Genomic DNA, 26,739 nt, shown 5'->3' on the forward strand with positions numbered 1-26,739 from the left:
CCACCTGCAGCACAGTTCTCAGCCAAGCCACAAAAGACAAGTTATTTTGGAGGGAAGGGGAGGAAGATGTAAAAACACTCAGGTGGCAGAATTCCTCCATCCTGCACAAGTAAGCGCCCCTAAAAAACTTAAGAAACTACTCAAAACCCTCTGCTCTATCCTTTGGCTCTCTCAGTGGTCGATGTAATCACATTACATGTTATTCCGATGTGCTGGCGTGTACTGCCAGCTGTCATTCTGAAGATGTGTACATACAGTATACATGTATAGCCACTGGTATGTGTTTATACAAATACTTTAAGGTAATGTCATTTTAAACACTATACAAATGCCAGGTGTGGTGGCGCATGCCTTTAATCCCAGCACTCCAGAGGCAGGTGGATCTCAGTGAGTTCAAAGCCAGCCTGGTCTACATTAGTGAGTTCCAAGACAGCCAGACCTACATAGTGAGAGCCTGTCTAAAACCAAACAACAATAACAAATAAGTAAATAAAATAAAGATAAAAACTATACAACCTGCTCAAAGATATACCAAGACATCTTAAAATTTTCAAATAATCCCATGTGTTTGATTATGTCATGAAAGTAACTTCTCTTTTACAGTGTATTTAAATTGATGACCACATACTGCCCTTACTTATGACTATTAGAAATAAAATTAGATGTAAACACCATTCAATTTAAAAAGATACAAAAGAGTTCTAGATATAAAGTGTATTTTAAGTGTGTTTCTGGTAAAGAAGGTCAATGAAAAGAGAAATAAATGTCTTTGGATGAGAAAGGATTTAGTGTGATAAGGTAAAGCTTGCTCCAAAATGGCAATGGATGAGAACAAAGTTAGAAGACAAAAGTATGCTGTAGAAAGATAGCGAGAGAGACAACTGAACCATGCTCACAGAAACTCACGAACTTTAGACCCAAAGCTGTGGAACCTGCATGGGACTGGACTAGACCCTCTGCATACGGGCGACAGTTGTGTAGCGTGGTCTGTTTGAGGGGCCCCTGGCAGTGGGGCCAGGATCCATCCCTGGTGCATGAGCTGGCTTTCTGGATCCTATTACCTGTCGTGGGACGCCTTGCTCACCCTGGTGCAGTGAGGAGGTGCTGGGTCCTGCCTCAACTGAATGTCCCAGGCTTTACTGTCCCCCCTCCATGGGAGGACTTACCCTTTTGGAGGAGGGGATGGCGAGTGGGTTGGGGTGGGGGGAAGAGAGGGTACGGGAGAGGAGAAGAGGAGGGATGAGAGGGGGATCTGTGTTGGTATGTAAAATGAATTTAAAAAATTTAAATTAAAAAAAGAAAGATAGTGAGATTGAGACTGAGGAACATGGGCATGGTGATAACTGTTAGGTCCAAAGAGGGCCCCCAAAATGGCATTACTGCTGATGGTGTCCTAAATGACAGTCTGGGCTCAGCTCAGGCTTGACTGACTGGGTAAACAGAGGATTGCTAGCAGATAAAAATAACCTAAACTCAGCATTCCTCAGAGACCTTGGGAAGCAGGGTTCTGATTGTCGGGAGAAATCATTACTTCCCTTATCTGTCCCTACAGTCAACTACCTCCAGGAACAGGCATCTAGTTCCCTATTAACTCAGACAAGCTCACACCAGATCCAAATTCCCAGGCTTTCTGTCTCACACAGGCTGTTCTGGCTGACCCATACCTCCCCTAATCTAGCTACCTGGCTTTTCTGACTGCCGCCCACCACAACCTGCACCCCATAAAACTGGCAAGGCTCTTTCCACCATTGCTGCTCTCTCTGCCTCCCAAGAAACAGCCTGGTAGCTTTGAACTCCCCAGTAAACCTTCCTTTCTACACAGGCAGTGGTCTAGTTCAGTGGTTCCACTGTGCCTTCACGTCTAACAATGAAGGCAATTAATAATGAGTTGTTGAACTTTTAATGTCAGAACTCAATACCTAGAGATAAAGCTTATCCTCATTCTGTTTACAACAATAAGTTGTTCTTAAGTATTGCTCTTCTCTTAGTAATGTTTACAAAGAAATAACTTACTTAGAAAGGCAGGGACTTTTTTTATTCTTTAACTAAATGATTTTAAATCTGTGGTTAGATTTTTAGTTTTATGTTTTTTATGCTTTCATTTGCTAGACAGCCACTTCCTTATCAACAGGAAAAATTCTCTTTAAAAGAAGTATGCCTGGGGCTAGAGAGGTGGCTAAGTGGTGATAAGTACTCACTGATCTTGTAGGGGACTGGTGTTAAGTTCCCAGCACTCACATTGGGCAGCTCACAATTGCCTAAAACTCCAGCTCCAGTGCATGTACACGTACACACACACACACACACACACACACACAGAGAGAGAGAGAGAGAGAGAGAGAGAGAGAGAGAGAGAGAGATATGATTTTTTTATTTATTTTTTTCTATTATCAGCTTGATACAGTACAAATTCTTATCCTAATAGTGAAATGTTTCATTGAGGCTTGCCCAGTAATTGAATAAAACCAAAACTTATTATAAGTCACAGTCATCCTAGGGTCCCCCCTGCTATATAGACTCCCTGGTTCTGTGGGTTGCAGTCTGATTGTTCTTTGCTTTATATCTAGTATCCACTTATGAGTGAGTACATACCATTTTTGTTCTTCTGGGTTTGAGTTACCTCACTCAGGATGATATTTTCTAGTTCCATCCATTTGCCTGCAAATTTCATAATGTCATTGTTTTTCTCTGCTGAGTAGTACTCATTGTGTATATGTACCATATCTTCTTAATCCATTCTTCAGTTGACGGGCACCTAGGTTATTTCCAGGTTCTGGCTATTACAAATAGTGCTGCTATGAACATAGTTGAGCATGTATTTTTGTGGTATGATTGAACATCCCTTGGGTATATGCCCAAGAGTGGTATGGTTGGATCCTAAGGTAGATTGATTCCCAATTTTCTGAGAAACTGCTATACTGATTTCCACAGTGGTTGTACAAGTTTGCACTCCCACCAACAGTGGAGGAGTGTTCCCCTTGCTCCACATCCTTTCCAACATAGACTGTCATTAGTGTTTTTGATCATAGCCAATAAATAATTTTTTTAACAGAATGATTCCTACTTGGGACATTCCTGCTAAATTGCATAGAGATCATGGATCTCATTTTAATGAACAAATACTTAAATATATTTCTAAGTTTGGATGACTGAATAAAGAAATGAGACTAATAATTTGTCAAATTCTGCTAAATCTTTGGTTTCAACTACATTAACAATGGAATATCCCAAGTAACTGAATTATTCTTTTAGTTTTTTTAATGCTCCTTAAATGCTTGTATAAATAAATCTTTTCAACTTGCTTAAGATATTTAGTATTTTACTTGGTATGTTCCTACATGATTAAATAATGCCAACCTTAGTTTTAATGAACAACATTATGGGCAGACATAGTGTTGCATGCTACATAAAGAGACTCTCTCTCTTAAACAAACAAAAAGAATCATGGTTTTCACTAATCATGGTTTTATTATGACTGCTTGCTTACCCAGAATCCCTGTCTTTTTTTTAATTCATTTTACATATCAACCACAGATCCCCCTCTCATTTCTCTTCCTGCTCCCCCAACTCCTGTCTTACCCACCCCTACCCCTTATCCCCTCCTCCAACAGGGTAAGTTCTCCTTAACAGGGTAAGGGACAGCTAAGCCTAGTACAGTTAAGGCGGGACCAAGCCCCTCCCTGCTGCATCAAGGGTGAGCAAGGTGTCACCATAGGTAATGGGCTCCAGAAAGCCAGCTCATGCACCAGGGATAGATCCTGATCACACTACCGGGGCCCCTCAAGCAGACCAAGCTACACAACTGTCTCCCGTATGCAGAGGGCCTAGTCTGGTCTCATGCAGACTCCACACACAGCTGTTGGTCTAAAGTTCATGGGTTTCTATGAGCATGGTTAGTTGTCTCTGTAGATTTCCCCATCATCATCTTGACCCCCTGCTCATATAATCCCTCTTCCCTCTCACTGGACTCCCAGAGCTCGGCCTGGTGCTTAGTTGTAGATCTCTGCATCTGCTTCCATCAGTTACTGGATGATGTATGATGACAGTTAGGGTATTCACCAATCTGATTACCAGGAGAGGCCAGTCCAGGCACCTTCACCACTATTGCTAGGACTCTAATCTGAGGTCATCTTTGTGGATTCCTGGGAATTTCCCTAACACCGGGTCAGAATCCCTGTCTTCTTTGAATCCAGTTCTTATGTCTAAAATAATTCAAGTGTTCACTTTTTCCATTATTCAGTACAACTTGGGTAAAATAAACCTACATGTTTGAGGTTTTGCTTTGGTTTTTTGTTTGTTATTTTGTAGTGTGGCTTGGTTTTATTCATGTCCATACATACTTCCAAAAAAAATTACAAAATACTCAAATGGAGAAAACACGGAAGTCAGGGTTTCTGGGTGTCTGCTGTTCACACTGTGTAATCTCATGGCCTATTTATACAGTTGGCTCTGAGCTCTGTAGAAACAGTGATCAGAATGTTCGCTCTGCTCAGTGGCGGTGGCACCAGAAGCCCAACCCTGACCACACTGAACAGAAAACAAACCCAAACATCACATGAAAAAAGACAAATCCAAAAGTGGTGGGCTGCAGAGATGCCACAGAGGTCTGGAGCGCTGGGACAAACCACAGCTGGCTGGAAACGAAGACTCGGGGCTTCACCCGGGGAGGGCGGGAACCCAGAACTAACAAGAAACACTTAAGACAGATTTCAAGTACAGACTTCAAAGCACTTCGCTCTCCCTCTTTGGAAAACTGATAAAAAGAGGAGACAGTGGCCTAACTGAATGGCTGACTCAGTTAAAGGGGGAAACGGGGTGATGGAGGCGGACAGGAAAGTATCACACATCCAGCGTCCATGAGAGAGTGGCTTTCCTCAGAGTCCAGAGGGTGGCAGGGCAGACCACCTGAAGGGCGGTCACCACCCCCAGAAGACAACAAATGTCTCCATGCCAGGGCAGTCAGAAATTTGATGACAAAGTCCAGTTGTTATGTTGACAAATCTTATTTAAGTCTTCCAAAAGAATTTTCATTTGTGGGACACTTATATTTTATTTTGGGGCCAGAAGGTATGGTCATGACACTCAGGATGCCTATTTTCGAATCCAAACACTTTAGATTAAAAAAACATTTTCCTATTAAAAAATATGTTGGGGCCGGGCGGTGGTGGTGCACGCCTTTAATCCCAGCACTCGGGAGGCAGAGGCAGGCGGATCTCTGTGAGTTTGAGGCCAGCCTGGGCTACAGAGTGAGTACCAGGAAAGGCGCAAAGCTACACAGAGAAACCTTGTCTTGAAAAAAACAAATTATATATATATTGGGGGCTAGAAAGATGGCCCAGCAGTTAAGAGTGCTTAGTGCTCCTGCCGAGGACCCAAATTTAGTTCTTAGCACTCATATCAGGTGGGTCACTACTTCATGTAACTCCAGCTTCAGGAGATCTGATGCCTCTGGCCTCCCAGGGCGCCTGCATTCATGTGCACAGACATACACACATACATATAACTAAAAATAATAAGGGGCTTGAGAAGTGACTCGGACATTAAGAGCACTTGTTCTTGCAGAAGACCCACATGGTGCTCACAACCATCCATAGGCATGCACATGGTGCACTACATATATGCAGACAAAACACTCATGCACATAAATAAATAAATCTAAAAAGTTTAAATTAGTAATGATAATAAATCTTTTTTAAAATTGACTGGGAGCAACCAATTCAATTACGACCTCTCTAACGTCAACTCTACCTACCAGTTGGAGACACCTTTAATTAACTCCGGTAGTCTGAGTTAGAGTGCCTGTCTCCCTCCTCTGTTATCTATACTTCCTGGAAATTTTAATACGACACTCCCATTACATCAGTGTTATCAGATACTGAGGACCGACCGGATCCTGATGGAGAAGAGACTGATATCCCCCAGTTTCTTTCTTGACCTTTGTAACCACATCTTTCTCCTGAATCTCTCACTTCCTGGTTATTCATCCTTATCTTCAACCCCTACAATGAGTTCCTAGTCATGTGGGCCGTGAGCCAGCATTGGCCATACTTGGCCAATAGGAAACTGGAAACGTTACCAAGAAAAACTATGCCTGTGTTGCTGCTTCAGCAAGGTGTACCTGTGCCGGCAGAGCTTCAGTAGTGGACAAGGCAAGGAAGGCTATTTGGGGTCTAGAGCCGAATCACCCAGGCAGCTGCTCACAGGCTGATCTGAGGAAAGCGTCCAGAAGATCATACACACCTTCAACCTATTCAGGCAGAGGACCACTAACCAGGGCATGACTCATGCTGCCTCTAGGGCAGGCTCAGAAACCAAGAGGCTGTATGCTTGTTGACCAAAAGACAAATCCAAGACCTAGAAACCCACATACGTGTGTCCACCAGGGCAGGCCCAGCACCCAGAAAACTGAAAGCACACTGCCCGCCCAGTACAGGTTGCCTACATAGTCAGGGGTCAGCAACACATGGCCACTCTATGCAGGCCAGATACTCAAGAGGCCACCCATGTGCTGACCTCAGGGCAAGCCAGTACACAGAAGGCTGCTTGTATATTGAAACCAGTGCATGTCCGGTGTCTAAGGGACTGAGCCCATGCTGTCCACAATATGGGCCCCATACCCAGAGGGTGCCCTCACATGGACTAAAGGGCAAACCCAGTTCCAAGGAGGTAAATACACACAAATAAGCATGAGCCCAGGACACACTTCACCATGCAGGCCCAATATTAAGAGGACTGTTCCAAGGAAGAAGCAATACCTTGTGTGGCACCTCCATTGATCTTGGGCAGGGCCAGTACCCATGGGAATGCCCATATGCTGAATTCAGCAGAGACCCAAGAGCCAAGAGGTCAACTGTAGCTAGGGCAGGCGAGTCAAGGGGACGACCATACAATGATCCCAAGGCAGTTCTGCACACAGCAGGCACAGAAAAGAAAATGCCAACATGACTGCTCCATCGTATGGCTAAGAGGAAGGTTTTATTGTAAATAACAGAGAGGAAATATCCAGAGGCATCTGGAAGAGTCCAGAGCAGAGATATAGAGAAACAGACTGGGCATGACCAGGGCTACCTGCAAAAGAAGGGAGAAGAGCAGGGACGGGAAGTGGGGGAGGGGCACTATTATGATGAGAACAAACTAGTATGTGAAGGAAGAGAAGCCTGGGAAGGTGAAAAGGACTAGGATGCTGGCATGGGGGCACTGAAATGTTATATACTGTACTCAGGGTACTTGTGAGTAGGCACTGGGAGAGCCTGAAAGCTGGCATGGGCTTTGATATGCAGCCACAGATATATTTCAATGAAGCCATATGTCCCTTCTGCCAGAGGTAAGGGGAAAGACTCCTTTTGGCAGATAGGAACTGATTTTACAAGTTCTTAAGGAATGCTGGCTTTTACCTCACTCTCAGAAATCCTTCTACGGTCTAGTCTGAGCTCATTCCTGGATATATAGATTTCCGATTGGACTGCCTGAGAAGTACTAGAACTAGAACTAGCAAGTTCCAGTACTCAGGAGGGCCTTGTACATTGCTCCTGGGACAGAACAAGTACCCACGTGGATAACTGCATACTGACCTCAGGGAAGATCCAGAAGCCATGTGACCATGCCCAGTCTGACCATAGTGAAGAATTAATACCCAGGTAAGCTTCCACATGATGCTCCCAGGGTATCCCCTATACATAGGAAGCTGCTGAAAAACTATCCTCAGGGTAGTTCCAATATCCACAATGTTACCCTCATACTTCCATCCAGAAAAAGCTCAGTGTCCAGGGGCTGCCCACAAACTGCCCTCCAATGCAGGATGAATACCCAGAGTCCTCCCTAATGTCAGACATGATTGGATCCCTTTGACACACTGTTATCCAGTGCTTCCTTAGTAGCCAGGAGGCCACCTGTGCACTGACCTCAGAATAGAATTGATATTCAGAAGGCCATGTGCACATGGCAACCCTCAGGCCAAGTAACCTGGGAACAGCCCGTGTTGCCTTTATGGAAGGTCAGGACTGTAGCACAAATTCTAATTGGTCTTAATAATAGAAACACAGAGTCAGATCTGCTAATTAAATAATATAAAATCTAACAAAAGTTTCAGGGGAAACCTGAGTGTAGCAAATGCAAAGATATAGGATGAGGAGGAGGAAGAAGAGGGTGAGGAGGGAGATAAGGAAGAAAAAATGACAGGTTCTGGAGAACAGGCTCAGGAGTCAAGAGCACTGAGTGCTCTTCAGAGGACCTAGGTTTCATTCCCAACATTCTCCCCATGGCTCACAACTTTCTATAACTTCAGTTCTGGGGGATCCAAAGCCTTCTTAAGACCTTCACAAATACCAGGTACATATGCAGTGCATAGATGTACATTAAATCAAACACTCACACACATAAAATATTTTTTTTAGTTCATGGGGGAAAAGAAATAAAAGTATAGCTACTAACATGTATCGGTCATGCTACCAGCTGCTTGATGTGTTTCATCTAATTTAATCCAAGAAAATCCTAAGAGAGAGGAGCTCACACACAAGTAGGATGAAGAAACTAAGGCACAGAAGATTAATAGCCCAAGGCCATGTAGCCTGTAAGCAGCTCAACCACAACTCACTTCTGGGTGTATTTGGCCCCAAAAACTGTGGTCAGAAATCTTACCTCCTTCTAAACTACGGGATCGTCACAATTAGTAAATCACAAAATACATGAAGAAACTCATTAAGACCAAGTAATCTCAGCCATCATAGAAACTGAGGCAGAAAGGACCAAGTCCACCATGCATAACTTATTTAGACTGTTTCTCAAAGTTGAGGTAGAGTAAGCAGTGTGTGATAGACACAGATGTAATCACTACTCTGGGAAAGTGTAGACACGAAGTTCAGGAGTTCCGGGTCATGTAGCTAGAGTTTTCCTGCCTTGCCCACAGTCAGGACAAATCTTTGTCACCCGCCAGTCCCACAGCCGCTCAGACCCAACCAAGTAAACACAGAGACTTATATTGCTTACAAACTGTATGGCCGTGGCAGGCTTCTTGCTAACTGTGCTTATAGCTTAAATTAGTCCATTTCCATAAATCTATACCTTGCCACGTGGCTGGTGGCTTACCGGCATCTTCACATGCTGCTGGTCATGGCGGCGGCTGCAGTGTCTCTTGCCTTCCTGTTCTTTTATTTCTCCTCTCTGTTAGTCCCACCTATACATCCTGCCTAGCCACGACCAATCATGTTTTATTTATTGACCAATCAGAGCAACTTGACATACAGACCATCCCCCAGCACAGCCAAGTGCAGACCATCTCAGACACCTGCACTCAGGCCCATAGTCCTAATCATCCTCTATGCGGACCTGCTGGGTAACGCCACAAAGAACCCAAGAAGGGCTCCCACAGGACATACAGAACATCCCACAGCAGGGTCACCATCAGCTATGATAACAAGTTTGAGACTAGTCTGAGTTAAATGACACCAAGCTTAAAAAAAAAATTAAAGACTGAGTGGGCTGCAAAGTGGCTCAGTGGTTAAAAGCACTTGTTGCTCTTGTAGAGGACCAAAGTTCAGTTGCCAGTACCCACACGGTGACTAACAACCATCTATAACTTCAGTTAAAGTAGATCCAAACCACTCTTATGACTTCCATGGCCAACAAGCACACATAATCACATGCATAGATGAAACTAAAACCTCATAAACATGAAATAAATTCATTTAAATTTTTTAAATAACAATACTAAGTTAAAAGAACAAACATTAATTAAAACACTTGGGATATGGCTGGTGGTTGAGTACACACCTAGTATATCTAAGACCCTAGGTTCAATGCCTAGTACTAGAAAAACTGAACTGAGACCTCATTGGGAGCACATCACCTCTGCAGACAAAACCACACTTTACCTGCAAATTCAGAAGGTTCAGAGACATAAAGAACCCAGGAAAAGACCCTGTGACCTTGGATTCCCAAAGATCACAACTGATCACACCACAGACACAATAACACAAAAGGCCCAACTCAGTTTCTACTTGCAAGAGACCAAATGTAGACCAGCACATGAGAAGACAGAAGTGTAAGCCTGTCCACCAGTGTGTGCACTGTGGGTGATCAAAGACACAGCTGTCAAAGGTGGAAATCAAATGCCTGTGTCAACAGGGCACCTTTGGCTCAACATGGCCCACTGCCATCTCTTCACACAGAGGCCATTAAGAGTTGGCACCTACCTTACTTATCACAGGCAACTGTGATCTCATGTCAGCCCTGGACAGCCCTGAAAGGCTCTCCCTTCAAAGGCACATCGGCAGGTAAAACCACTTAGTGTCTGAGACAAGCTGGCCTTTCTCATCCCTTTGTCCCCAGTTAGGAAACCTGCCCTGCATGACATATTCCATGCATCCTGGATTAGCAGAATTCAATGGCTGCCCCACCTCCTAAGAACCAGGAGGGCCAGGGGCCACACAGACTGCCTCCTGATGTGCCACTCCCCACCTCTGCCATAAGTTGTTTGGCTCCAAAACAACAACTGGGGACATTAAATCAAGAGGTCTAATCACTGAGAGGTGACACAACGGTCATCAAAAACAGGGTTCAATTTCCCTCAAATGTCCAAAAAAAAAAAAAAATAAGACTCAGAACACTTAGGTTCCATCTTCTACTAAGCATCATGGGTAGCACTCTGAGTTCTGCCCAGTAAGAAAAGGTCAGCTGCCAACTGTTCTTTGCATCTGACATTTCACCAAGACCAACAACACTGGAGCCTTTGGAGGGGGAGCAGCAGTTGAGGTTTAGAGCAAGGACCAGTGTGGCTGGGGAAAGCCCTGCAATGGATGGGCATGCAGAGGCTGTTCGAAGGGCCAAGCAGGATGATAAGAAGACCGCTCTATGCCCAGCCTGTGAGGAGCCAGAACAGGCATGAGTGACCTCCAGTCAAATAGCCCCATCCTTATTGGACCTGTGATTGCACTAGACCCTGTGACATCATGGACAGGGGATTAACCCCATCCTTCCATCCTTCTTTGGACCTATGATCACACCAGACCCTGTGACATCATGGACAGGGGATTAACCCCATCCTTGTTGGACCTGTGATCACACCAGACCCTATGACATTATGGGCAGGGAAATGGCAGACCCTGCAAGGATGGGAGCCCCACAGACTTCTTTGGAAGTGGAAGGGAAACCTCACACCCAGGAAACAGGCATGGAAGCTTGAGAACCACAAGATGAGAGATGAGGCAGAAAGGAGTCAGGCTTCCCTCCAGACAGGGACTTATTAAATACAACCAGAGCCATGAGAAACCACTAACACCATTCATGCCTCATTCTGTTACTGAACTCAGGGTCACACCCTGTGCCCCATCCAACATCCAACAAGCCAGGTTTGAATACCTGTTCTCAATAAGACAATTAAAAGCCAGATGAATGTGAAAAGCACAAAAAGGAGACTTCATCATTATATCTACTGTGGGAAGCAGGACAAAGGGATCCAGTGACACACCATCTCCCCCATCAAGACCCTTTTTAGGGTCCTGGCGTGAGGTTCAGGCTAAGTAGAGGCCAGAGTTCTATACAGCTAAGCAGTCCCAGCCAGGATGTGCTTCCTCCATCACTGTCCCCCTGCAGCCTCTGTTGCAGGGGGTCTGATGAGCCCGCAGCTGTGAAATCACTTCCAGGACACACCCCACCTCTGGCAGGCACTAAGCTCCAGCCTTTCTGCTCCCAAATTGGGATTCCAGGGAACATTTCCCATTCCCCACAATGCCTTGTTTCAGTCTGCTTGCTAGTGGAGCTACCACTGTCTTTTTAAAATATCCTAATCTTGAGCAGGCCTGTTATACTTCACAGGGAGAAGAAAGGAAAGGGATAACACTCAATTATCTAGCTTTCCTGTTTAACAAACTTGGGAGCAGCACTGTACTCAGGTCAGGCAAGTTAAGTTAGTCCCTAGGTATATTCACCTGCATCCCTTGCTCATTGTTACATCGTTATATTACTAGATGTTACATGCCAATCATGTCTGAGATGGTCCTGTAGTTATATTACTAGATGTTACATGCCAATCATGTCTGAGATGGTCCTGTATCATGGATTCCTGACAGTCACTCTGTATTGAGTATCACCTTTGTCAGGGCACTGTTAGGAGCCATCAAGGGAATCTCAGAGGACTGATAACTGTCATCCTTATGGCCCTCTTCATCTGGTTATTTACCCAACACAAGACAGCAAGATTGGGATATAAAAAGAGAGAGAGAAATCAGCCACTGAGCACGATAAACCTCAGGAAAGTCTAGATCAGAAGAATTCATAGTCTTCTCCTCCTACTACGGTTAAGTACGAAAAACAAAGAACCACCAGACCCCTAGGGCCATTACATTCTGTGTGGTGTGCCTACCTCTGCCATCTGAAGACACAGCTCTGACAGGCACAGGGACATGCCAACAAAAGCAAGGACAAACAGCAGCTGCTGATTTTGGAAAGAATACTGCATCACACCTGTCTTATCAGCACATCTAGATCATGCCCCTTCCTCTATGGTGACCTTTCTAGGAGACAGTGAATGCCTATAAAAATGGGGTGCCCCTTTGGGGCAGACAGTCAGAGGAAGGAGCAGGAGGAGAAGCAGCTTCTGAAGACGTTGACCCTTCAGAGGGGAAAGGTAAGGACTGCCCAGAGGGATGCACTAAGAATGGCAGGTCAGATAGGAACGACTATGGGACAGGTCACCTCTGGACAGATGACTAGGGCTTACTCACCAACAATCTAGAATGTTCCTCTGCTACTGAAATGCGGGGGTTCTGGGACTAAAGTGAGCTGGTAGATGACAAGGGAAAATTAGGAGACTGTTTTCTGAAGAACACAGGAAACTGGTTGCTGGAACATTCAGAGAGGTCCATTAAGGCAGCATAGCCATGAGCTCATTAACAGGTAGACATGCCTCGCTTTTCCAGAGAGAGGGTTTAGATGAATGCCATGCTGTCCCACAGGTAGGACAGCAAACGGAAGCCTGGTGGATATGTGCTGAGATCTATTTTTCAAAAAGGCAATTTATTCACGGCAAGGAATTGTCACTGGCTTCTATTTACTGAAACCACTTACTGATGGGGAAAAAAAAGCAGCAGAGGGCTTGCTTTTGCTAGTGAGCGTACATGGTGCCAACCGAAACCATCACACCCACCCTCCAAGATTCACCAACTTTTCACACACAGGCTGGCTCAGCTCTGGGAAGACAAACTTACTGTAGACTACTGGAGTATGCAAAGAGGACAGGGCATGGCCAGGTTCGAAGGATGAAAGGAAAGGGATTATAGATGATATGTTTAAAATGAGATCAAGTAATTACCAGGGTAGTACCAGTCATGGGTGGAGTAGTCACTTGCTGGACAGGTATGTCACAGGAGCCTCTCTGTGTCAGGCTGCAGTAGTGTTTCTGGATATTAAGGGTTATAGATTGAGTCTTGATGAATGATCCTTGTTATTAGGAACGCATGTGCAGGGTGCCCTCTATCATAAACAAAATATTCATTGTGGGGTCACAATTTGAAAGAAGTGACCCCCATGACGATTCTGACAGTGTTCTGAAAGGTGGGAGCAAAGACCCACACCCCCAATTTTACAAAGCTGACAGGTGAAGGAGGACAAGTGGGAAGAAATGCCATAGTGCAACTCATATCTTAGGGGGAAATGATATGGGCACATGCCTCAGAACCATTCTAAATGTTAGAAAGAGGACAGGTAAATCAGTCAGAGGGTAAAGGTACATGCCACCAAGCCTGATAACCTCAGTTTGGTCCCTAGAACCCACACAACAGAAGGAGAGAACAAACTCCATCAATTTCTCCTCTGACTTGCATTCCCATGACTTAGAACCATCAATGGAAAGCAATGAATAAATGTAAATAAATGTAATTCCAAGACTTAAAGACAGGCCATGCAGGGTGGTGCACAGCTTTAATCCCAACACTAGAGGGACAGAGGCCACAGTTCTCTGTGATTTCAAGGCCAGCCTGAACTAGAAAGCAAGCTTCAGGAAAGTAAAGGAAGACCCTGTCTCAAAAATAAATAAGCAAATAAATCAAGGTAAATGTCAGAGACAAAACACTCAGAGAATAAGCATAAGCAAGGAATCTGGAAGGTGAGATGGGAAATAATCTCCAGAAGTCACCAGCACAGCTCAGATCCACCAAAAATGAGGTCCGCCACCCAAGACAAGGGAAACCAGGATAAGAATGGGACCTAATGCCTAGCTTTGCTCACACAATTCTATAAGATGCCTCAGGAAAAGTCAAATACTAACTACTCACTAAGAAGATACTGAGGGGAAGAGACCTGAGATTGTAGCTAAGGACTCAAATGGACATGTTCACAGACAGGAACTGGGACATTGCCAGGGCCCTAAGGACATTGTTCAGTGGTTCAGCAATGGTATAACATGGGCAAGTCTTGTGTACAATCTCAGCACTGAAAAAGAAAAGAAGGGTAAAATTTATATTTGGGATAATACCAGGTATATTATATCTTATGGCTGCACAAGATAGCAGGAGAATATATATATACCCATGGAATCAGACCTCAGGACAAGGCTCACCGTCATTGACATGCTACAGACAATCCTGAGAGTACAATTACCCATGGCAGAAACAGGAAGAGCAAAGAGTTGCTCCACAAGATGTTAACTAGCATATATCAGAACATATTCCCACAAACAAGGAGAAACTGGGGTGTCAATAATGTGAAAAACACACTCTGACCAGAGCCAGGGAACCATCTACACAAAGTAACATGACAGCTCTAAGGCCCGTGGTGAACGTGATGAGTGACCCATTTCTCCTCTGCAGGTTTCACCCACAATGATGTGGGCTCTCTCGGCCTTGGCCATCATGTTGAGCATCCAAGCAGGAACACTTGACCTGGTGGAAACACCCCCAGGGGTGAGCAATCTCCCTGTTGCTGTGCCCAATGTGAGCACTCTCCCTCTTATCATACCAAGGCCCCCACACCTCAAAGGGTCCTCCAACAGCCAAGGCTTGCCTCCCAGAAAGCATCCAGCTGCCCCCAAAGGAGGCAAGTGTGCACCTGCAGCCAGATACTTCCTCGCCAGCGGCAAACTCCACGACTGTAAGTAAGACTCACTTTAGCTGTCCTTTTGGGTCCTGTCCACACCTTCCATAGTCTGCTCATTTCTAGCTCAGAGAAGGTTCAGTCAACATTCTCAGCAAGTGAATTTCAAACATGATGACCCTGTGGCATCTGCTTGGTGCCCAGAGAGAGAAGGGAACTTGGATCATGCCTAGAAATTCTGGCTCAGCAAGGGCTGAATCCAGCTCATCCTAGAGCTCTGAGAGATGGTGAAGCTGAGTGTAAGGTAACTATTCTTAGTCCGGGACTGACTTATGCTACCTGGACAAAGGAAATGTCTGACCCCAAAGCTGTCTCTCTATTTGCCTTCAAGTGGATTCTTACTTAGAGACTGTGGCACACCACAAGGTTCTTCCTTCATGGGCCCCAAACTGCCTAGATTCCCACAGTTGATTAACCCTCGGCCTAGTTTCCAGAACAGAAAGCAGCACATTGAGAATCGGCCTGCAAGCCCTTGACCACACGTGCTCTCCTGAGACACCCTCTTCAGCCTCTACCTGACATACACTTTGGTCCAGGAGACAAGAAATTCTACTCCTAAGATTCTTGAAGGCTGAGAATATAGGAACCTTGGTAGTTAAAAGAGACAAAGAGATGATTCTGCTTCAGAAACAGGAACTGGTTAGGTCTCATGGGCTAAAGAACAACAGGAAACACTTTGTAGTTCCCTGGAGGTTCTGTGCAGCAACACTCAAGTAAAAACCTGCATCAGAGAATGACAGGAGGATGACAGAGGCCATAAGCCACTGACCTGTCATAGTGGCCAACTAACACAGCTCATGAGTCCAAGATTCTAGAAACAGAACACTGGGCAAAGAAGGGGCGGCTAGGATGTAAGACATGCTTCCGTGGACTGCTTCAACCATAACTCTGCTGGGCTAGTAATGCTCCTTGGATCAATCAGCCACACCTATGCAATAGACAAGGCTGACCAAAAGCAACACTTCACTGACATTTTTTTCTATGCAGTTCCTACTAGAGCCAGACAGACAGGCAAGTGAAGGTAGCATTATAGTATAGTAGTTTGACTGATTTCCAGGTCACAGAATGACTCTCAGCCTGTTCTCTACTACACTAGATCTCTCCTTTCTTACTTATACCACATGGAGGGAAATACATGATAGGCCCTGCCAGCCTATCAGGACTTAAGCCTTGGGCAAATGCAAAGGCTACCCAACATAGCATATCCAAGTATAAATCATCTGTAAAGACTAATGATATGAAAATGAATCAAAAGAGCAGAGGAGACTTGGACGGAAGGGCCTAGAAAGAGAGAATAACTGTGCTTGTCTATTCACTACCCTCCTACTTCTGCAGTCCCTCCACCTTACAGTAGATATCCACAATCATAACCTTTATACTTCATCTGGAAGCCATGCACCACATCCAATTATAAGACTCCAACAAACACAGAGGATGGAGATCAGAATACCAATGAGGACCCTGAGGACTAGAGCTGATATTGAGCACCAGACACCAAGACAAAAACAAAAATTAATCAAATAAAGCTAGCCAGATGGCTCATTCCCTAACAGGACCAGTCAAGAATGCACAACGTGTGTGTGTGTGTGTGTGTGTGTGTGTGTGTGTGTGTGTGTGAGAGAGAGAGAGAGAGAGAGAGAGAGAGAGAGAAAGAGAGAGAGAGAGAGAGAGAGATTTGTCAATAGAAGGAAAGAAGGAGGCAAGACAAATGAGGACAAGAAAAATGACACACACAAATGAGGTTCCTCCTCACTCCACACCCAAGTATCTTTGAAGCTAACGGTCTCATCACAAGTTAGCATCAGTGTAGGACCAGCAACAGCTGTGGACAACAGGGAAGGGGGATCTCTCAGACAGAAGGTCATTCTTAACTAGGGCAGGGGAAGCACTAGAACTTGGAAGGCAGAATTCAGAGTTCCTATGTACCCCATATTTCAAGATGTCATCTTCCAAAAGGAGGGTGCTAGGATGAACTGAATAGAAATCCCACAGCGGGACTGTCTCTTGATCTTTTTCAGATCTCATGGACACTCTGCCCCCACAGATTGAGGAACTTGTGAAGTGTAATGGCGTTGGCATGGGAGGCGTGCTTGGGACAGTGATGTCCACACTGGACAACCTTGACCTGCTCTCACTCTTAGATCCCACCTCCCTCCTAGAAGGGGCAGGAGGTCTTGGCCTAGATGGTCTCCTAGGCCCAAAAGGGGATGAGGAGTCCTCAAAGTCCTCTTCAGGGTCCAAGGCCACTGGAGGACTCAACAACCTACTCCCAGGGGGCAAGGAAGGCCTGGGCAGCTTACTGAACCTTGGTGGAGACAAGGGCTCTGGCAAAGGACTCCTGAAGGGAGAGGGGCTCACCAACATCAAGAAGACCCTGGGTGGCGCGGTGGAAGACGTAGAACATCTGAAAGAATCTGTTGAGGCCAAGGTGAAGGATATCCTCCCAGAAGACATCAAAGACACATTTTCAGATCTGCTCAAGATAAACCTCCAAGAGCTTGTGCTCGAGTGAGTGCTTCCTTGACAATTCTCTGGGTTTCTGGACAAACCCACTGCTCATTGGGAACACTGACCCTCAGTCTACAGCAAGCCTGGTGACAGCCACCCTTTCATAGAGAGAGACTGACTCCCACTGGAGCTCTGCAAAATAGGACCAGGAGGTCTGGAGTTTAAACCAGGGGTGGAAAGGGCAGCTCAGGGATCACAGGACTAGCAGCCCTTAGCTGGTGAGGAACTGGGTGCCTCAGACGTATTCCTCAGGAGGGCCAGGCTGTTCCTATGAAGCAGAACTGAGTCTCTGTCTTCACTCTGCAGGTTCAAGGTCGAGGAGGTGAGAGAGGAGAGCACGGACATAACCATGGAAGCTGATGAGATCCAAGTCCACGCCACAGTCACTGCCATCATAGGCGGAAAAGGGTGAGCCTGTTTCCACCATGACTGCAGGGTCACTGGGGATTAGGATATGTGTACCCTATCCTAGAGCCAGATGACAAGGTCACAGAGACAGAGAAAGGAGGATCAGCTATTTCAGGCAAGCCTGGCTTACAGAGTGAAACCTTGACTCAGAAAATAAAAAATTAGATAGATGGATAGATACATACATACATATAAACATCCATAAATTCATAGATACATACATAGACATTTTCATAGATAGAAACACACATAGATACATAGAAAAACTGACAGATAGACAGACAGACAAATGATAGATAACCTGCCTTGTCCTAAGCTTCTTCTGTTAAGAAGCCAAGCATTTCTCCTGGTAGACTTCTTTTACGTATTTCCACAAAAACTCAAAAGGCCTAAGTGCTAGACTTGGAAGTGAACTTATGGCTGGTAGCTTGTGCCACCAATGACAGGTGACCACCTCAAGGCTGAGTAAGACAGTTATTTGTCAAAAAGTAACTGACTACCACAATAACCACCCTCTTCATTCTCTGGCATGGGACTGAGACGCGAGGAGCATGTAGACTAGGAAACACAGTCCTCCCCTCAAGAGGATGACCTTCACCACAGCATCAGCCTGATTCCAATGCCTAGCCCTCCGCTGGAGCCCCATGTCTCAGGCAGTATTTCATTCACCTTCCTCTCCACAGCGTGCTTGGACCTGTCATCACCCTACTGAAATTTGAATCTAACTTGGATGTGACAATGAAAATTGCTATTTCCTCCAACAACACAAAATGTGTCAACCTTGACGTCCAAGACACCCATATCAAAGTCAACGAAATGAAAATACAGTTAATAGAGACGTACGTAACAGCTTCTATCCTTCTACTGAATCAATCCAAAAGTGTGTCAAAAGGCCCTGCTGCTGGGCCAGAGGAGAGCTGGTCCACCATAGTCCTCTAGATAATCAGGAAATGCTAGGAGAGCTATCAACATTCCTCTGTGTTCAACAACAGTCTTCTCACATCTACCTTCTAGCTTTCCTACTGATTCTATTTAAGGGACTCATCCTATGTTTTCCCTAAAAGAAACCATGAGGCCACATGGTGAAAATCTCTCTGACACTTTTGTGGGCCAGCTGCCTACCTCTCCTCTCCTGGGCCAACCATAGATTCCAAGCCCTTCTGACTAGGTTAATAGTAGCCATTCTGACTAGGTTCACACTAGGAAGCTAGAAATGCTTCTCCCCATACATACCCAGCTTTGACATCCTTTCCCTCCCTCTGTTATGCCCTACGCAGGAGTCACTGTAATTTCTCTAACTAGAGCTTAGCAAGTTCTGAATTCAGATTCACAGCTACACCAAGACCATAGACAGGTCTATGAACAAATGTGTTCTGGTGTCTGAAGGATGGATCCATCCAGGGAGACCTCTGGGCAAGGTGTCCTGTGCTTTGGTCAGGAACCTTTGCATCTTCCTTAAAGACTAGAGACCAAGGCAGGAGCTCAGGACTCACCCACACATTGAGGACCGAAACATCATGCTGACTCCATCAGTGAGTCGATCGGTCTAAGACATGCACAAATCTAGAAACATGACGATCACTCATTTCAACACATATGTCTTTCACAGTGTCACAGGAACTGTGCCTCTCCCCGTGCCTCTGCCCTTGAATAACATCGTCCCAATACTGCTGACAACAGAAATGAATGAGAATGTAAGTCCAGGGAAGGGGGAGGTTCCCTCAGAGACCTGAATCACTGGGGGACTAGGAAAGAATCATGCAGCTTTGTAAATGACCAGCTGCTGGACAGATTTAGGAACAAGGGACCCCTGGAGCCCAAAGGCCAGTGTGGCCAGGAAGCTCCTCTGAGCATATGTCCAGCAGTAGAACTAGAGTACCCAAGATTTGGGAATAGTGAATGACTTCTGCCCATAAGAGGTCAGGGAACTAGCACAGGAAAGGGGGGAGCCAGGGGAAGAAGGGGAGGAGGTTGGCTGATAAGAGAGACTACTGATGCTCCCTCAGCTAAGCTAACCTCTGGTGACTTCACAGCTGCAGAAATCCAACTCCTGTGCCATCGTCCTCAAGGACTTCAATGACTGCAAGAATGGTGAGTATTTCCTGGGTGTCCTTTGTCAACAGTCTCAAGTGGCCCGGGGACCTTGGGGAGCTTCATAGGGGACATACCACAGAGATTGAGCCACTGAAGGTCTACCTAGACAGCCCCTTCTCCAAGGGGATTTTAACCTCAGAACTAACAAAAAAAAAAAAACCACCTACATCCTTGTGTGTAAACCCAAAGCTCACGGCATCCTTTGAGATGTGGAAGCATTCAAGGCTACACTTGTGTCTGGCAGACAGACAGAAGCAGCTGTCCATACTGGTATATCGGGCAGACCACTTGAGGCACAACAGTCATCATTGTCTGTCCGGGCTTTCCCCATCCCTCCCTCCCTCTCCTCCACAGCTACCGGCTTATTCAAGTACCAGGTTCAGAGTGCCAGGATCTCTTCCAAAGGACTTTCCATTTTCTACTGTGTAAGTACTCATGTCATTGTATCAACACCTGTCTGAAGGCTGGAAGCACACCTGAGCCCAAACAGAGATCAGAGAGTCAGGACAGTGAGATGATCTGCTCAGTTCTCACCCTCATCTGTCCTGGGGTCAGTCTCCTGAGTGCCCATCAGGACATGGTCAGCTAGTGCTCTTCTCCATTCCAACCCACAGGACAATGACCTGTGAGGAGCTCCCACAGAGAGAACCATAACTTGTCTCAGCTCAGCTCTCCATTCTCATGGGACTGTACACAACACAACACATAGAGTCAGCTCCTCCAACCAGCCACTACCCAAAGTCAGGGAGGCAAAACCAGGCTGGGTGGGACAAGCTTAAAGAGAGGGGACATAGTGAGCTCAGCTTCTCTTCTGGAAATCCATCAAAAAAGCTGCACTCAGATGCTGAAGCACAAATCCATGCACATTCGGGATGCTGTTCCTCAACAACCTACAACACACACCAAGGACATCAGCTGAGGGTCAGAACCTCCTACACATGTCACATGTGGAAACGGAGCCATGCTTCCCAGAGAGTATGAATCGCTCTAAAGTCAAGTAAAAACTAAAGGAGCTGTGCACGGGACACGAGGAAACCCCAGTGGTGTTAGGCCTAAGTCTCCCTCCTCTGTCCCTGTCTGAATCTTCCAGCATCCCTCCAAAAGGATTATAGCTCAGAAATATGAGGGTGGAATGCATAAAAAAAGAAAGAATGAAACGGACAGATAGACAGACAAGCAGACAGATAGAAAATTTATTCAAGAATAGCCTTAACATCTACAAACTTATTCCTCCATGTGATGGTTTATGAAACAAAGGAGGGAGGGAGATAGGGAGGGAAAAGAAGGATGGAGACACAGGAGGAGACTGGCCCTCAGTTCTGCAGAACTGGGACAAGGAGAGGAAGCAATATTAAACACACATCTTCATGAAGTCCATCATAAATGACCGACTCACCTGCAGGTGAGGATTCATGGCCTCTGGGGAAAGCCTGGCTGCCCTGAGCCCTGCTGCACTGCCCTGCACAGAGAAGAGAAGCCAGGCCACAAGGCCGTCCCTCTCCTTCCAGTCTCCTGATCTTACACAGCTGTCTCGCTGCTTCCCCTCCTTAGGCTGAATTCAATTTGGGGAAAAAAACAGTGCCTGTGCCTGGAGGTCGGCTGCCTCCAGATCCCAAAAATGCCACCATTTCTGTAACTATGTCCACCTCGATGTTGAAGATACTTTTAATATATGTAGCCAAGCAGAGCTCTGTCAAGGTGAGTGTCCTCCATCAGCCTCAGGTCTGCACTACCCTGGACGACAGCTGAGACTGTCCCTTCTGAGGGGAAAAGTAGAAATATAAATGAGATATGAAGGATGTTTGATTTTTTTTTTTTTTTTTTAGTTTCTTGAGACAAGGTTTCCTTGTGTAATCCTAGCTGTCCTGCAACTACCTCTGTAGACTAGGCTGGCCTTGAACTCACATAGATCTGCCTGCCTCTGCCTCCCAAGTTCTAGGATTAAAGGCGTGTACTCACTGCCCAGCAAGATCTGAAGGTTCTTGCAGAGATGGATAAGACCAATGCCACAGGACACACATCATCCTTAGTGATCAGGAAGGAGCCTTGATGTCATCAGTGGGGCTCAGAAGCAGGCAAGGGGGTGGGGAGGGTAAATATTATGAGTGTGTCACCCACATGCCAAGCACACGGCCATGTTCCTTATATGATCAATGGCAAGTAATCCTCAAAACACAGCTCAATGTAAGAACACGTCTTCATTTTACCGATGCCCTCAAAAACTCAGTGAGTGGCCAAGTCACAGTAGCAGCAGGGGTACCAGGCTTATCTACCCAGGAGGTACTTTAATATGACCCCCACTAAAGATGGAAGAAGTCTCTCCAGTGAGAGGAGCTCCCATGCTCTAGGTACCATGATCAGGTGACTCAGCCTATAAGGAATCTTCACCACAAAATCCATAAGAGTTCAGCAGAGAGCGTCCAAGACACAAGAGCCGAGAAACACACTTCTACTTTGAAAGGCTTGATAGAAAGCAACATTTCACAAGGTCTCTGCCCCAACATCCATCCACTCAAGTAAACAGAGGCATGGGGTGAGGATGCACATGTCATTTCTTTTTCTCAGCTGCACCAGCACACAGCTGGGTGACCAAGCCTACAGAAGCAAAGTCAGTATCTCAACCAAGCCTGAAGGACACATGCCTGACTCATGGTACGGCACCTCCCATCCTCTTCCTCTCACTGACTGAAGTCTTCTTCACAACAGATGAATGACCTGGGTGCCAACATCACCAAAATAGCCTATGCCTTCCAGAAAGACAAACTCCTCGGAGTCACTTATGAGGTTGAAATAACAAAGGACGGTGAGGACTTTGCCACTGGGAAAACGGTGAGTGCAGAGAAATGAAGGTTCCCTGAGTTGGAAGAAGGGCAAGGACTTGGATGCATGAGATAAGCTGTCCCCAAAAGCCTGAGGCCCAATATACCTTGGAGTCCCCATAACAGAGGGAAAGGCCACGTCCCCATGTTTCACTCAAGCTCTCTTGTGTCATTTCAGAAATTAATCATCACTCATAACAGCAAGATTTCAAAAACCAAACTGATACCAGATATCAAAATCAAGAGGTACTACAAGCTATATCTGCACCATCCTCCCGAGGACGTAAAGACCCTGTGAAACACATACACATGATGGTTTCTGGGAAAATATTTCAATAATTACAGGAAATGGGGGATTTAGGCCTACATGCTCTCATTCATGTGTCCATTCTGCTCAGGAGCTCCTAGTCTACAGCTGATTCATTCCAAATCAACTGAGATAAGACTTGAACTCTAAACACCAGTGGTACTGTTCTCATGAACCTAACATTTCTCTGTTCTTTGTTGCTGACAGGTCTGAGAACACAGTGGAGCCCCCTGAGGCTGTAAGTTGGTGTGCCCTTGTATACTGACCCATGATAGGTGGGAAATCAGTCAGTGCCAGACACTCTGACTCAGGAATGGGGGAAAGAGAGGCCCATGGGTAATAGAGCACACACCTACTGTGGAACAGAACTTCAAGTTCCTAACTGGCTCTCTGGAGAGCTCTTAAACCATAGCTGCCCATGCTCACACTCATATCTGCATTGGGGGCTACACGGAGTAAACATACAAACACATACATAGGAGACAGAAGATACTGAAAGTCTGGTGCCACATGCTGGAGAGATGCCCACAGTGGGGCCCAGAGATGGGCTTAGCAAATGTGTTCCTTTAGCAGCCTGAGGTACAGGGAGCCAATGAAGCAGCAGACTCAGGAAACATTCAGGTTAGCAAACCTTCCATCTCTACTTATCACGGAAGAGACAGGATGTTCCTGGCTCTGGACTAAGTGAAAAAGACTGTGTAGGATTGACCCCTGACCTCATAGAGACACCCAAATACAGTAGTTTATGCCAAGTTCTGTCCCTGGATGTTAGAGAGCAGAGTTTAAGGAGTGTCCTCTCTGTGCACACAGTGGGGTGTGGTTACAGTGGCACCCTAACCCAGTTCACAGACGCCTGACTTCCCACAAAGAGGGATGAGCAGTGAGAAGGAAAAGGAGGTGTAGAAGCAACACCATATGCTCTCAGAGGAGGGTCACATGAGGAGAAGGGAGCACCATGACATGGAGGGACCCAGGCATACATCCTCAAACCATATCACAGGAGGCAGCAGAGACTACCAAGTGCAAGGCTCCCAACCTTTGACCTCCTAGTCACTCCTGAAGTCCCAAAGCCACCTGCTGGAACTGTAGCAAGGTAGCAGTAAACAGGACAATACCTCTGCTCATGGAGCCACAAGGGCAACAAACCCCAATAGGAACCCCAAAACTCCCAGAGACAGGAGCCCTAAGGACACAGGGAGATCCATCTCTATATTTGACCTTGACATGTGACAGACCTGTCCAATAGAGAAAGCCCACAGAAACCTGCAGCCTGAGCTAATACTCCTGGGCCTTGAGGACAATTGGAGGGCTGCAAGGCTCTACTGAAAATGTCCTCCTGTGTCCTGCAGAAGGAAGAGGTGGAAGGCATTATGGTTGAAGTTATGAAGAAGGTCTGGTCTTCCTTCAATGGTATGTGGAATTAATGACATAATTGACTAATAATAATAATAATAATAATAATAATAATAATAATAATGACTGACAGCTGGCACAGTGAGTGCCCCATGAGAGGTGCCGGGCATGACACATGTGGGACACTAAACCCTAAACGCAAGGCCACTCTGTCACCTGCTGGGTTATCCATCACCTTCTCTATCAGAAATGACAGCATCATGATGGTATAAAGGGAACACAGATCAAATTGCCTCCTCTGGAGCTCCCAGGAAGTCTTGTCTGCAGGTACCTGGGACCAAGACCACCAGGGCATACACCTGGACAGCGGACCTGGGTCAGCCACCCCTAAAGTCATTAGGGTTGTGACACTTAAAGGTGATATCATAACCTCTTTGGACAACAATGATGTTGGTGCCACTGGCCAGGAATACACGTTCCTGGGTGGTTCTACTGTGCTTGTCAATAGCATTCTGATCTTCTAATGTTTGTGTCACCCCCAGTCAGGTCCTGTTGTGAGGCAGTGTATCATTTCTCATCAATGGTAGGAGACTACCAGGTCCCCACCTGCTTTGGGGCCTTCCTTCCCTACACCGTATCTTGCCTCCATCCTACAGGCTGGGATGGACAGCATTCATGACACCGTATTGAATGTGTGTGGCAGTGACTCCTCCTAGGGCCACATACAGGTCACAGATGCCAAGTGTGACTGTGGTCACACAAGCCACCCAGGTTCTCATGTCCCTTAACTGCTTTCACAAGATGGTACTTCCTTATTTCAGAAATGTTTCAACAAATGAATGTTCCGGAAGGAGTGACTACATTTACCCTAAAGGATGCCAATGTCAGACCACTGAAATCGGTAAGAAACCGAAATACAACTCTTCCTTGCTCGTTTGTCTTCCTTCCCTTTGCCTCAAATACAGGACCTCGCACAGATTCCCAATCCTGCCTGTACGTACGACCAGTGTGAAATTAACCCAGAGAACAGCAGCTTCTCTCACAGGACTCACACCTTAGGCTGTGCCTGGCCCCACACTTGCCTGCATCCGGGTCCACATCAATTCCTAGAGGGTCCAAATGACAGAAAGGCAGCACTTGCTCAGGCTGGCTGTTCATGTTCTCATTCTTTCCCGCCCACCCTGTCAGGGCCAGGGAACCTGCACAAGCCAGCCTTGATCAGGGCACCAATCAGATGGATGACATCTGATCGACAGCCACAGTGACAAGAATCACATCCCGCAGCAGCTCTGGATAATAGTGAAAGTGTAGCTACTGAGGGGCAGCACTGTGCAGGGCCAGCAGGTGGATCACTCAGGATCCCATGACCCCAGAGTCTGGGTGGACCCCGACTGCATCCACACGGATCCCCTCCTGCCAGAGGCTTCCCCTTCAAGTTCCTTCTCTCCTAACCTAAGCTCTCCAGGGTGCTCTCCAGGTGCTCTACCCCACCCCTGAAGCAGTGCTATGTGATCTGCTGGGCTGTGGGTTAGCGCTTACCATGCCTGCAGTCAACTTCTGAGGTTAAAGGCAGTAATCACTTCTTTCTCTCTCCATAGCATCACCTTCAGGCAGCAAACTGAAGCCAGCGCTACTGAAGCCAGGCAAAGTACTGCGAGACAGTGACACCCCCTGTGAATCTTTTCCATGCAACCTTGAAGCCCCATCCTTCTGATTAAGGAAACAATAGCAGTAGTCCCCTCAGCATGCTCAGGATCCTCTGCCTTGATTGACAAGGGAAAGAAGAACAGTTCGAGGTCACGGGCATTGTTGTAATAGCTCCTTAATAAACAGTTTCTGCACGCAAAAGTAAAAGATGACTCATATCTCAACTCTGGTACATGTTTGTGAGCATGCAAAGTATTTCTTTTTATTTTATTTTATTTTATTTTACAATACCATTCAGTTCTACATATCAGCCACAGGTTCCCCTATTCTCCCCCTCCCACCCCCTCCCCTTTTCCCACCCACCCCCCATTCCCACCTCCTCCAGGGCAAATCCTCCCCCTGAGGACTTCGATCAACCTGGTAGACTCAGTCCAGGCAGGTCCAGTCCCCTCCTCCCAGACTGAGCCAAGTGTCCCTGCATAAACTCCAGGTTTCAAACAGCCAACTCATGCAATGAGC

The 26,739-nt window shown here is 46.2% G+C and overlaps 1 protein-coding gene across 1 annotated transcript; it reads left to right on the plus strand.

Moving 5' to 3' along the window:
- Positions 1–12,520: 12,520 nt before the first annotated feature.
- Positions 12,521–26,421, plus strand: LOC114706540 (vomeromodulin-like). The gene is made up of 15 exons (XM_037205330.1): positions 12,521–12,622; positions 14,802–15,081; positions 17,103–17,592; positions 17,899–18,000; positions 18,684–18,839; positions 19,610–19,694; positions 20,034–20,091; positions 20,449–20,519; positions 21,646–21,792; positions 22,801–22,923; positions 23,092–23,159; positions 23,428–23,458; positions 24,570–24,630; positions 25,395–25,474; positions 26,172–26,421. The coding sequence occupies exons 1-15, from the start codon at positions 12,524–12,526 to the stop codon at positions 26,193–26,195; spliced, it is 1,875 nt and encodes a 624-aa protein (XP_037061225.1). The 5' UTR covers positions 12,521–12,523; the 3' UTR covers positions 26,196–26,421.
- Positions 26,422–26,739: the final 318 nt, after the last annotated feature.

The sequence above is a fragment of the Peromyscus leucopus genome, chromosome 4 (genome assembly GCF_004664715.2).
Source record: "Peromyscus leucopus breed LL Stock chromosome 4, UCI_PerLeu_2.1, whole genome shotgun sequence".
In the NCBI taxonomy this organism is placed as follows: domain Eukaryota; kingdom Metazoa; phylum Chordata; class Mammalia; order Rodentia; family Cricetidae; genus Peromyscus; species Peromyscus leucopus.

Excerpts from the sequence above, each read along its gene's own strand:
- LOC114706540 (XM_037205330.1), top strand. The coding sequence starts at position 12,524 with ATGCCTATAAAAATGGGGTGCCCCTTTGGGGCAGACAGTCAGAGGAAG. Across the intron at positions 15,082-17,102 it reads CAGCGGCAAACTCCACGACT|ATCTCATGGACACTCTGCCC; the intron begins GTAAGTAAGACT and ends GATCTTTTTCAG. Across the intron at positions 17,593-17,898 it reads CTCCAAGAGCTTGTGCTCGA|GTTCAAGGTCGAGGAGGTGA; the intron begins GTGAGTGCTTCC and ends TTCACTCTGCAG.